Source organism: Acomys russatus, chromosome 28 (assembly GCF_903995435.1).
Source record: "Acomys russatus chromosome 28, mAcoRus1.1, whole genome shotgun sequence".
Classification (NCBI taxonomy): Eukaryota; Metazoa; Chordata; class Mammalia; order Rodentia; family Muridae; genus Acomys; species Acomys russatus.
Window position 1 is genome coordinate 40127357 of NC_067164.1, and position 13072 is coordinate 40140428.

A 13072-nucleotide genomic window follows, 5' to 3' on the forward strand; every position below is an offset into this window, starting at 1 on the left:
AAACTCAGCCTGGAAAAGTTCTTAGAGATAGGATTTGCTCTTAGCAGTGTTCCTGACAGACGGGCGTCGTTATCCATCGAGACCCAGCCAGGGCAGGGAGCTGAAATCAGATGACTCTAGTCTTACATGAGGAATTCAGGGTCAGCCTTGGCTACATATCAAATTTTAAGTCAGCCTGGGCTGCATGGCACCCTTCCCCCTAAATTATGTCTTTCTGTATAAACCTTCTACCCATCTAGTCCTGCCGCTGAAACAAATCCACACTCACCCTCATCCATGAGGTATGATTTTGCCACTTTTCAGAAGGAGACAGGTGAGATACCAGCATATCAAAGAAAGTAATTCCATCCAAGCCTGCTTGGTAAGCCGAGCTCACTGGGATCGCCGGCAGGAGGATAGGCAGCAAATCACAAAAAACTGCAATACTAGCAAATTATAAACTTGCAGTGGTGTAAAAAAAAAAAAACAAACAAACAAAAAACAAAGAAAAAAAAAACATTCCTCCAGCCACCTAACTCTCCGTTCTCCCCCTTCCCAACTCCCACCGTCCCTCCATGCCTTGTTCTCGCACCCCAAAAACTATGTGCAGCTCCTGGAGGTGCAAGATCAGGAAGGGAGATGGAATCTCAGCTGAGGGTGCAGAGGGACCGTTAGCAGGCCGTCACCATCAACACAGGCCTAGCCCTCACTATACCACGTCCCTATCTCATTGCCATGACTACACGGCCCGTGAGCTACACAGCAACAGGATCTGATCCATGGTGGCCAATGTCGTGTCAGGTTGCAGTGCCCACAAAAATGTCGCTTCTGTCCCTGGTGAGACTGTCACTCTATCCTCTTGCTCCTCCGTGGGAGACAGCTTAGGTAGCCACCCACTCCTCACCACTTTGTTGTCCCATTTCATCTGTAACTGAGTGTTAGGTTCCAAGTACGATCTCACCGAATAGGAACAAAACTGCTGTCCCCAGGTTGCCTGGGATGACTGTTAATGTGGCCGAAGGCTGGGTCACTATTAGAGCCTAATAGTTGTTACACGATGTGACTTGGTTAAATCCATAGGTTTTTTTTTTTTTTTTTATGTGTTATTTCATCCAGTAATTTCCCCCCCCCCCCTATGATCCCTTTTCTGTTGCCATCATGGTATTTTGAAATCAAATACCAGAACATTCTGTTAGTCTCATGTAATTCTCTTGGGACTGGGATGAAAAGCAAGGTTTGCCATGGTGCAGAATGACAGTTAACTGCAGTGAGAGTGAGACAGAGAACTGAGGGCCAAGCCTGCTAATCTAGAACAAAGAACAGGAGCCCCGCAGGTTGTAGCCAAGCGGAGGAAGTTGAGTAAGATTTCCAGAGAGGATACAAACACAAAGTGGGCCTCCATCCCAGGAGGTCAAGCAAGGGGACCGCGGGGCATCTTACATGGGAAAGCAGGCCAGTCTATGCGGTCAGGACGTGCCAAGCAGGGAAGCAAGCAGCCTCTGCAACAGGCTCCTGGCACCGAGACTGTAGCCCTCCTGCGACTCAAGGTTGGCCACCAGTCTGTCTAGAAAGACTAAGGACAACCAAGGAGGCTTCTGTGGAGATGTTACTGGTGAAACATCGGGTTTGTCCCTTCGGCTCTGCTGTCACATTAGACATGAGGTTTGAAGTCCGGTGCTTCTCCTCAGCACTCCTTTTAAGCAGTTACTGTTGTTTCTCCACTTTTAAATGCTTTGAGGTTTTCACACAGTCATGTACTTAAATTACTTAGTAAAGGCCTGGAGAGAAAAGGCAAATCCATTCAGCAGCCATTTGCTTAATGAGAAATGGGTGGAGTCCTCCAAGCCTGAGGGAGACTTTTCTGAAGCAGAGTTTGCACAGAAAGGCTCTTTGTGGGTGGGGTGGAAGCAATTCATAGGTGTTAATAAATACGTGTGTGTGTGTGTGTGTGTGTGTGTGTGTGACCATATGGCCCCCAAACTAAGGAACTTTATAGTCCAGTATGGCTTAGGTTAGAGATGAAACCAGAAGTCTTGCATGGCCCTTGGTCAGTTCTTCTTCTTGGCTTTCACCTGTCGGCTAAAATCCTGCCAAGTAGGCACAGTAGGTGTGAACAGCCCTAGTGTTAAACAAATGCACTGATGGCCCCTTGTGGTGGTGCGCACACGTGTAATTCCTGCAATCGGGAAGTGGAGACGGGAGATTCAGAGCCTAATGGAAGTCTCTGCTCCACCGTGAACTCAAAGCCAGGCTGAGCTGCATGAGACCCTAGCTCAGGATACAGATGCACGCAAGCCAAAAGGTGTGTGCGGACCGGTTTCAGCGAGGCTCCTTTCTCCTCCTCCAGGTCCTGTTCTGCACGAGGGAGTCATGATCACACTAACGGAGCTGAAATGCTTAGCGGACGCGCAGTCATCCTATCACATCCTGAAGCCGTGGTGGGACGTCTTCTGGTATTACCTCACCCTCATCATGTTGTTGGTGGCCGTGCTGGCTGGAGCCCTGCAGCTCACGCAGAGCAGGGTTCTGTGCTGCCTTCCGTGCAAGGTGGAGTTCGACAATCACTGCACCGTGCCTTGGGACCTTCTGAAAGCCAGCGAGAATGCGTCCTCTCCCTCGGGCCTGCCCCTCCCGCTGCCCCTGCGCATACAGAACGACCTCCACCGGCAGCAGTACTCCTACATTGACGCTGTCTGCTACGAGAAGCAGCTGCACTGGTTCGCCAAGTTTTTCCCCTACCTGGTGCTTCTGCACACACTCATCTTTGCGGCCTGCAGCAACTTCTGGCTCCACTACCCGAGCACCAGCTCCAGGCTGGAGCATTTTGTGGCCATCCTCCACAAGTGCTTCGACTCTCCCTGGACCACGCGCGCCCTGTCAGAGACGGTGGCCGAGCAGTCAGTGAGGCCCCTGAAACTCTCCAAGTCCAAAACCTTGCTCTCCACCTCAGGGGGCTCTGCCGACGTCGACGCCAGCAAACAGTCATTACCCTACCCACAGCCAGGCTTGGAGTCTCCCGGCATAGAGAGTCCGACTTCCAGTGTCCTGGACAAGAAGGAGGGCGAGCAAGCCAAAGCCATCTTTGAAAAGGTGAAGAGGTTCCGCCTACACGTGGAGCAGAGGGACATCATTTACCGGGTGTACCTGAAGCAGATCATAGTCAAGGTCATTCTGTTTGTGTTCATCATAACTTACGTCCCGTACTTTTTGAGCTACATAACCCTTGAAATCGACTGTTCGATCGACGTGCAGGCATTTACAGGCTATAAGCGCTACCAGTGTGTCTACTCCCTGGCAGAAATCTTCAAGGTCCTGGCTTCATTTTACGTCATCCTAGTGATACTTTACGGCCTCACCTCCTCTTACAGCTTGTGGTGGATGCTGAGGAGTTCCCTGAAGCAGTACTCCTTCGAGGCGCTCAGAGAGAAGAGCAACTACAGCGACATCCCCGACGTCAGAAACGACTTCGCCTTCATCCTCCACCTGGCCGACCAGTACGACCCGCTGTACTCCAAGCGCTTCTCCATCTTCCTGTCAGAGGTCAGCGAGAACAAGCTGAAACAGATCAACCTCAACAACGAGTGGACGGTGGAGAGACTGAAGAGCAAGCTGGTGAGGAACTCCCAGGACAAGACCGAGCTGCACCTCTTCATGCTCAGTGGCCTTCCGGATAACGTCTTCGAGCTGACGGAGATGGAGGTGCTGAGGCTGGAACTCATCCCTGAGGTCAAGCTGCCGGCCGCCGTCTCTCAGCTCGTCAATCTCAGGGAGCTCCACGTGTGCCACTCGTCCCTGGTGGTCGACCATCCCGCCCTGGCCTTCCTGAAGGAGAACTTAAAAACCCTCCGCCTCAAGTTTACGGACATGGGGAAGATCCCACGCTGGGTGTTCCACCTGAGGAACCTCAAGGAGCTGTACCTGTCGGGCTGCGTCCTCCCTGAGCAGCCGAGCGCCGCGCAGCCGGAGGGCTTTCAGGACCTGAAGGGCCTGCAGACCCTCTACTTGAAGAGCAACCTGTCGCGGATCCCCCAGGTGGTGACGGACCTGCTGCCCTCCCTGCAGAAGTTGTCCCTTGACAACGAGGGAAGCAAGCTGGTCATGCTGAACAACTTGAAAAAGATGACCAATCTGAAGAGCCTGGAGCTCCTCAGCTGCGACCTGGAGCGCATCCCACACTCCATCTTCAGCCTGCACAACCTGCGCGAGCTGGACCTGAGGGAGAACAATCTGAAGACGGTGGAGGAGATCATCAGTTTCCAGCACCTCCCCAGCCTCTCCTGCCTCAAGCTCTGGCACAATAACATCGCCTACATCCCCGGGCAGATCGGAGCGCTGGCAAACCTCGAGCAGCTCTTCCTGGACCACAACAACATCGAGAGCCTGCCCTTGCAGCTTTTCCTATGCACCAAACTGCACTACCTGGATCTAAGCTATAACCACCTGACCTTCATTCCAGAGGAAGTCCAGTACCTAACCAACCTGCAGTACTTTGCCGTCACCAACAACAACGTGAGTACGCCTGTTCGCCCTTCCTTCTGCCAGCCAGCCTGGGGGCTGAGGCCAGCACTGAGCTTTGCAGTGTGTAGCCCAGGGCATCCGCCTAGGCGTTCAATTCCCCCCCCACCTCTCCACCCCCCACCCCCAGCTCAGTCTCGTCCCCTGCGAGCTTGATAAGTTGCCAAAGCCCCAAGTGTCAGAGTCTCATCTCACAACTTACCACGGATATAGTCTCTGAGCACACGGTGCCTCAACAAATGTCCTCCCCGTTTTCCGCACAAAAGTCACAGTTAAACTCATTAGTCAGTGGTGGGTGGGCTGACTCTTTGTTTGCAGAGGTCTTGAGTACTGAGGAAGCTTGGTAATATTTTCATCCCACCAAAAATAACCCTTTTCAACTGATGGTATTATGAATTATTCATGAATCCTTTTTGTTTCACGGTAAGGAAAAAAAATACTTGCAATCCGCTTGAATATCTAAAAATACAAATAAAAAGGCCCGGTTCCCTAACGCCATGCTAGGGGCTCCTTGGAGTCTTTCCCAGCATCCACACTTAAAAATGAGCCATAATTTGCAACACTTAAGGAAAGTGTAACCTCACAGAAACAAAAAGAAAAAGGAGTAGTTTCTTATGTTAAATTGTGGAATAGGAGGGCGACAAGGGGAAAATCCTGTTAGTCTGATGGGCCAGAGAATAAGAGTATGGGGAGGGGGGTGAAGTCCAGTCTTCAGGAGGTGGGACCCGTCTCTCTGCTTGAAGGAAGAGTGGCCACTGCTGTCTTCTTTCAACTCATACCAAAGCAGATATCCTCTAGACTTATAGTTGGACAGTATGGAAATGTAAAAGATGCCAGAAAGTTGAGATGAGAAGCTCGTGTTGCTTTTTAGAACTAAGACTCACACATAAGAGAAGGGCCAGCCTGTGGTAAATGAGAGATCCTTCAAGGCGTGAGGTTTCACTGTCACAGTAGATCCGGTTTGGACTAGCGGTATACATGAGAATTATCTGAACAGCCTGCTAAAATGCATGCACGCGCGCACACACACACACACACACACACACACACAGAGCATCTGATTGAGCAGGTCTGGTGGAAGATACCCTCCTTTGCATCTCTGAAGTCTCTATAGGGAAGCTGATAGTGCTGACCTGGTGCCTGAATTAACCCAAATCTAAAGGTTTGTCTTTAGTGTCCTTTAGTTATGAACTTGAGTGGTGAACTAGTTTGGGCTGCACTTTTTTCCACTATTACAACATAATAAAAAGCATGAATAATTATCCGGGAAAGGGCTGATTCTGTTCGTGACGCAGTGAAATGGGCCCACGAATGCTTAGAACGGTTAGCTAGCTGGCTGTGGCTTATTTAATGTATAAACAGGTCAAATATTTTGGTCGGTCACTTAGTGAAACTTTAAGACTGTTGGTACTTTATCTTAAGGGTAGAATTAATATTGTATTGCCATTTTAATCAGGTGGCAGTTGGCTGTAGACTCTACACTTCATGCTTTTTTTTTTACAAATTAAAAAGTTACAGGTCTTAAACTGCTGGTGGCTGCTAAGACCACTGATGCTTCTGATGCCAAGTCTGAAAGTGCTATCATGCGTGAAGGGGGGTACATTACAACATGAGAAAGTTGTAGCTTTCCACTAAGCCGAAGTGTAGCGGTGTATCCTCGTGTGTCTTGTCCCCGGAAACCTGAGTGGGGGTGGAGGGAAGGGGAGCTCTTGCTCAGCGTCCTCAGGGTGAACGTGACACCTATAAAAGGGTGAGCAGCACTTTCCTCAGAGTGTGGAGTCAAAGAAGAGACGGAGGTACCAGTGAGAGGGAAACTTGAGGGAGGGCCATCTGCATTGATCACACACACACACACACACACACACACACACACACACCACCACCACCACCACCACCACCACCACCACCACCCCCAGCACCGCCACCACTACCACACCACCACCACCAGCACCAGCACCACCAGCACCAGCACCAGCACCACCAGCACCAGCACCAGCACCATGTCTGTGCATACAGTAAACTATAGGCAGTGAGTCACAAAAGAAAGAGGCCAGCATGGCGCAGCGGATAAACGTGCTTACCACGCCTGGCAACCCGAGTTTGAGCCCCAGAACCTTCTGATCACATGCACCCTCCTGCATCAATCAATCAATCAATCAATCAATATCAATCAGCATCAATCAGGCACAAAGTAGGAGGCGACTTGAGCAAGGGTCAGTGGTGAGAGAGGATAACAGGAAAGACTCTCACCAAAGCACAGAACGTATGTTAGCAACTGTGAAAGAATCAGTCTTTTTTTTTTTTTTTTAAATACTGTTTTAAGAAAAGAAATTACCAGCCGGGCATGGTGGCACACGCCTGTAATCCCAGCACTCAGGAGGCAGAGGCAGGTGGGTCGCTGTGAGTTCGAGGCCAGCCTGGTCTACAAAGTGAGTCCAGGACAGCCAAGGCTAACACAGAGAGACCTTGTCTCGAAAAACCAAAAAAAAAAAAAAAAAAAAAAAGAAAAGAAAGAAAGAAAGAAAGAAAGAAAGAAAAGAAATTACCAACCAGTGAAACAGTCTGGCCCAACAGTAGGATGTTGGGGGGAAGGCAGAGAGAATACTCATAGGTATTAGTGTTGAAATATTTGAACAAACCTTGCTGAATAGAGCAGTTAAGGTAAGACTTCTCGTCTGGCCGTGCGGTCCCCTTGTGGATTTGACGTGGAGAAGGAGCTGAGTTCTGGCCGAAACTGCCCAGATTGTTTTCAGCCAATCAGTGGGATCGTTGTTAAGAAAGGTGGGGATTCGTGTTTCATGCGGAGATGCAAATACCAAAGTACCATTTATCTAACCGAGACATTCCCACAGTTCTGTCAGGGAGGCCAAAGTGTTCATGAAAATTGTAATGGATGCATTGTAGTAACAGATGCATAGATGTGTGATGTAATATATGAATTAGAGACGATATTTCTAAGAAGATAACAGGCATCTCATCCTGTCACTGGAAAGCGAAGTCTGCGAAACCAAACCTGGAGAACCGTCAAGAAGAAAGCAAGGCAGGCTGCAGGAAAGAGACCAGAGCCGAGACCCAGCGCAGAGGCTCAGTGCTGAGCACGCTCTCTCACGTCCACGCTGAGGCTGGGTACTACCAGGGACGTGGGGACACAAGAATCCAGTCGCATCTCTAGATGTGTGTCTGCTTCCCACCCAGTCATGGGTAGAGTGTCCCCCAAGTCTGGGCAGTCCTCCAGGGGACACGTTTGCATGGCAGAGCACCCAGAGCCCTTGCGCAGGAGGGTAACCAGGTTTCCATGGGGAAACATCCGGTATGTCTACTTGAATCACATTTTCATCCCAGCATTCCTTGGTGCCTTTAAACATGAATACAACACACTTTGCTTCGCCAAGAGGAGGCTCAACTCGCCACATGTGTTCGAGCAAGATACCTTTTTCTTAGGGACTTGTAGGAAGAGTGGGTGTCCCATAAAACGCACCTTAGTGACTAATGCGGTCATGTATGGTGCAGTTATGAAAGGGGCATGTTTGAAGAATTACATATAACTTTATGGAACCTATTTTGAAAATAGGATCTCGAGTACTCCAGATTTACGCCACCGATGGTGGCCTTGAACTGTTGATCTTTCTGCCTCTATGCAGTGCCAGGATTACAGGCATGCACCACCACACCCGGTTTATACCCAGCTAGAGGCCAAATGCAGAGCTTCACACACGGTAGACAAGTGTTCCAACATCGAGTTACAGCCCCAGCCCGCGGCTCCGAGCCCAAGGTGTCTGGTGCTGTGGACTTCAAGGTAAACTGGTTTTTAAATGTAAATAGTTTAGTTCAGGATAGAATTCCTTAACTGAAGGGAAAGCTCAACTCCGGACAAAGCTCCTGCCTAGCTTGGAGTGGTAGGTTAGGACCCCGCACCTCAGCTGGCCACAGAGCCCCTTAGGTGACACCTCAGCTCACAGGAGTAGATGCCACAGCCTCTGGCCACAGTGGTTGGAGACAGAGGGCCTGGTAGCCTCTGGCACTGGCCCAGCCGCAGAGACTCTGGCCACTTCTTTGTGCCTCAACTGAGGGCCTTCAGGAGTCGCAGGCACCACAAATGCACAACTGTGGGGAAAGGTTGGGAATCTAGTGGCACCAAGAAGAGTGATGAGGGCAGTCACTTCAGGATGGGCACCTACGGGGAATAAGTCCAGTTACACAATCGGGGACCATGTAGAGCTGGAGGAAGAAGGGAGCTGACATGCTGGGGTGCAGTGGGGGCCGGGGCACTCCGCTTGCCACCTGGCATGCATGCATCCAAGGTGTAACTGATCCCCACACAGCGGTGTTCCACTGACCCTCAGCAGACACTGGGAGGAGAGTGTCACCGGCCGCTAGAGACAAGGGCATCTGCTAACACAACACAGCCAGAATCGCTCCACCTGAAGTGCCCACAGCTCACAGGCTAAGTTTTCATGCAGGCTGCTCCCAACAAAACGCTAAGAGGCCTTGTGCGGTGCTCGGTGCTTGTCTCCCGCACCCACGCGGCCGGGCACTTCGGAAGTCACTCGGCATATGTCTACTGTGTGTCCGGGAACCAAGCCAGGCGTTTTCAGCATGTTTCCCGGGTCCTGCACGTCTATGCAGGACCCATCTCTGAGCTGAGAAACTGTAGCAGGATTGGCTTTCAAAGCAGCTCCGCTGGTGCCTGTCTGTTCTGCCTGCTCGGCTGGTGCCTGTCTGTTCTGCCTGTTTGGCTGGTGCCTGTCTGTTCTGCCTGCTCGGCTGGTGCCTGTCTGCTCTGCCTGCCTCTTTGAATACTGAATCCACATAGGTAACATCGGAGCCCGGGGAAGAAATGTAGTGAGCGTGCAGATTTTCCTTTGCCTATGTCTTGCCTCAGCGAGTAGAAGTGATCGATAGTGATGTCAGCCACAGCAGTGTGAACTTTAGATTTGTTTTCACTGTTAGACAGGGCTGAGGGGGGAGGGGACATGCAGCAAAGGTGAGTTTGGAACGCAGTGGGCGTTTTTTAATGTCGTTTTGCGATTTTGCATTTACATGAAAAGTATCCTTTTGAGGAGAAACCTGTGACCCTCAGAGCTGGCTCAGCAGGTTTGCATTAGGCCACCAGCGGATGCTATAAGGACAATTCCGCCCCACCCCCGTGTCCACCCCTTCCCCTATAGTGCCCTACATCTACACACAGCAAAGCCACTTCCAGAACCAAGGAGCTAACAGTTTCACATTGTCACAAGCTTTCTGGTCCAAGGATGCCCCTCCCCTCTAAGGCTCTGGAGTGACGTGTTGAGGGGATAGTATGTGGTGAGTCCATTCCATGGCACACGCATGCTGCCTGCTCATCAGGTAGGGGAGCATTTGGGGGGGGGTCTGCTCTCAAGTTGACCCAGTTTGCGGGTTCTTTACCATATCTGAAATTATTTCACAGTGCTCCATGAACCCCTTTGTGGATGTGAGGGCATAGGGGTTCACCTGCTTCCTCTCTCTCCTTGCAGATCGAGATGCTCCCAGATGGGCTGTTCCAGTGCAAGAGGCTTCAGTGTCTACTTCTGGGGAGAAATAGCCTAACAGATCTGTCCCCTCTGGTGGGCGAGCTATCTAACCTCACTCACCTGGAGCTCATTGGTAACTACCTGGAGACACTGCCTCCGGAGCTGGAAGGATGTCAGGCCCTGAAGCGGAGCTGTCTGATCGTCGAGGACAGCTTGCTCAGTACTCTGCCGCCACCGGTGACCGAGCGTTTGCAGACCTGCTTAGATAAATGTTAACCTAAGGATCGGACTCTAAAGACCGGACATGCCTAGGCTGGGAAGATGAGGCATGGCCGACGAGTATGGCACACCATATAGCCAGAAATCTTACCAAATAACTCAAATTTGGGTCTAAATCAAGTGGGAAGAAGAAAGCATGGCCACTGGAGTCTTGTGAGGGGCTGATGTTCAGCTAGTCAGGTGTTGTAGAAAGTGCTGAAGGTGAGGTGAGAGCCCTGCAGCTGTGGAAACTTTACCGTCCAAGCTTTATCTTCAGGACTCTGTTTTTCCTCTCTCTTTTAGCCCATTACTTGTTTTCCTTTGGCTTTCTAATTTGGTATTTATCACCAAGCCCATAAGGACTCATCTGTACAAATCTCCTTGATTTATGCTCACCATTTGCTGGCTTTGATTTCTGTTCTTTTCTTTTCTTTTTTTTTTAAGCAGGGTGTATCATGCTTGGCAGAATTCCATTTTGGCTCACTCACTTCTCATTTCCTTTCTCATTTTGCTGGAATCGTCATCTGGTTTTTCTCTGGACGATGCTTACACTTGGCAATTCCCCTAGAACAGGATCCAGGCTTCCTAGGATGCATGATCCACTGAGCATCAAAAACAACAACAACAACAACAAAAAAAGGCCAGTGCATTCTCAAAACAGCTTCTCGTCTGTCGTCAAAGCCTTTTTTAAATGTTAGGAATTTTTATATGAAATATGAAGTATTTTCTCTACTGTATGATCTCAGACTCTGCATCCATGAGAACATGTTTTGTAAAGTACAGCGAACATGTGCGTCTCTGTAAGAATTTAATGATTCTTGGTTTGGGCTGATTATAATTCTCATGTTTGTTTGCATTCTGCTCCAAGAATTTTTGTACTCTGCAACTAATTGCTTGTGGGTGACAGAAGCCTTGTGTTCTGCTCCCTAAGGTCTTTGAGGGTTCCATGCAAGGAGACAGGAGACCAGCTGTGCCACCTACCTCTCCTTGCAGTTGTGCGAGTGAGCAGGTACAACCCTCAGTTACTTACACACTGACATGGAGGGGAGAGGGCACGGTCTAGCTCGGAAAACTGGAAACTACTTTTGTAGCAGTAAATAAAAACATAGGTCCCCGTCTGCGTGACCTGGACGTAGTGGTGACAGGAGCGGCCTGTTAAGCACCTGACTGAGCCCAGCCAACGGTCGGTCCATCTCATGCCTCGTAACTCCTGGGCCACACTGTGCTCCTTTTGACAGGGACCTTTGTCTCTGTCTCTTTGTTATATGCATATTCTTGAATAAATAAAATGGATTGGCTGACCCCGGGGAAGTGGGCATTGTAGTGTGCGTTTCTCTGATGGGTCGAGGCATGGTGAACCCACCTCTTTTTTTTTAATTATCCTAACTACATCTACAAAAAACTGGAAAACACTAATGGGTCAAGAATCCTCTAAAGAATCTCCTAACACAGAACCGTGGTGTGCAGTTTTTCTCTTCATTTGCTCTAGAAAGATGAAAGCGAGTCTTTGAAGACTATGAAATGCCTCTCCTCCTAGCTGCCCTGTATGCCTGGCATTCAAAGAGAAGAGTCGCGTGGAGGGCACCTGAGGAAGGTTAGTTAACAGAAAGCATGCATGCAGAAGGCCCACAGCTGCCTAACGCACCATGGGTGGCAAGGAGCAGACGAAAAAGAGACGTCTTGGCAAAGCTTGCCTTTGTCAGAATACCCAAGTTCTCAGGGAACCAGGCGTGACCAAGGCTGCGCGCTCTGGGGCCTCACAGACAGCTCCTGGTGTAGCCAGGGTTTCCTGTCTTTACTTTTTGAATAATGTGGCTTGGTAGTTAAATGCTTCCCAGTAGGTGGACCAATTCCAACGCTGACTGGAATTGTCTGACGTCAATGTTATATGTGAGAGGTGTCAGTTTTATCAGCCATATTTCATATGAAATAAGAAACGCCACCCTTTTCTATATGAAAGACATTTAAAAGTTCAGCTTTTCTAACATTCACCTGAGGAGAGACAGTCCCCGCACCTTTCCTTTGGCTATCTCTTCCTAGCTCCCCAGAGCAGTTCCCCTGGAAGGCTTGGTCTCGAGGTGTAAGCCGCTTTCAACACACTAGGCTGTTGGTACCGGCGGAAACCATGTTGCTCTTGATGCCACGGTTCTGAAATGTCTTTTGTATTTAACGCTTAGGCAGCAATGTTGAGGTACCTGTTAAAGCTAGCTAACACCAAAATGGTAGACGATACACTACCGCCTGACTGACAGACAGCTGGGTTAGCACTGGCTTCGAGAGCCTGAGTGTCAGAGTCACCTAACTGAAGATCAGAGCTTCCAAGTTATGACACTCACCTTCCAGAAACCAAATGTAAAGGATCAAAAACACCATTTTGGCTTATACTGCAGTAATATGGGCTCATTTGCATAAACACACAAATATAGAGAGATGCACATGCCTCATACATGCAAATTTCAGTTTTCAATATATTGTTTTGAGAATTGCAAGAGGTTGTAGGTTGGCCTAAGGAGTGCAACCGTTTCCATTCATTGCTTTTAATCGTGAAGTATTTCCTTTGGTATTGGTATTCACTCTACCTTAGTTTGAGAAGGCACTGTGTTTCTATAAAGGTGGAGTTCTCACATCAGAGTGGATTTCTGCAGCACACCAATCCTGCATTTTCATTTTAAATCTCCTGGGCGTCACCTTATTTCTCTGTTACTAGTAAGTGGATTGCCTCAAGGGACATGAAATCCTTGGGGTCTCGGTGCTGTGCCAGGCTCCCGTCTGTTCCGCTGCAGCGTGCTAGGCGGCTTATGTACATGACCTCATTCTTTGATCAGGGA

General features: G+C 49.5%; 1 protein-coding gene across 1 annotated transcript; it reads left to right on the plus strand.

Annotated features, from left to right (window-relative positions):
- The first annotated feature begins 2332 nt into the window (after positions 1 to 2332).
- Lrrc8b (leucine rich repeat containing 8 VRAC subunit B) lies at positions 2333 to 10555 on the plus strand. Its single transcript, XM_051170611.1, has 2 exons — positions 2333 to 4488; positions 9990 to 10555. Exons 1-2 carry the CDS (start codon positions 2350 to 2352, stop codon positions 10260 to 10262), a joined length of 2412 nt encoding a protein of 803 aa, XP_051026568.1. The 5' UTR covers positions 2333 to 2349; the 3' UTR covers positions 10263 to 10555.
- The last annotated feature ends 2517 nt before the right edge of the window (positions 10556 to 13072 follow it).

Bases quoted from the DNA above. Each gene is read 5' to 3' on its own strand.
- Lrrc8b (XM_051170611.1), top strand. From the start codon at position 2,350: ATGATCACACTAACGGAGCTGAAATGCTTAGCGGACGCGCAGTCATCC. The intron at 4,489-9,989 runs GTGAGTACGCCT...CTCTCCTTGCAG, and splicing joins TTGCCGTCACCAACAACAAC to ATCGAGATGCTCCCAGATGG.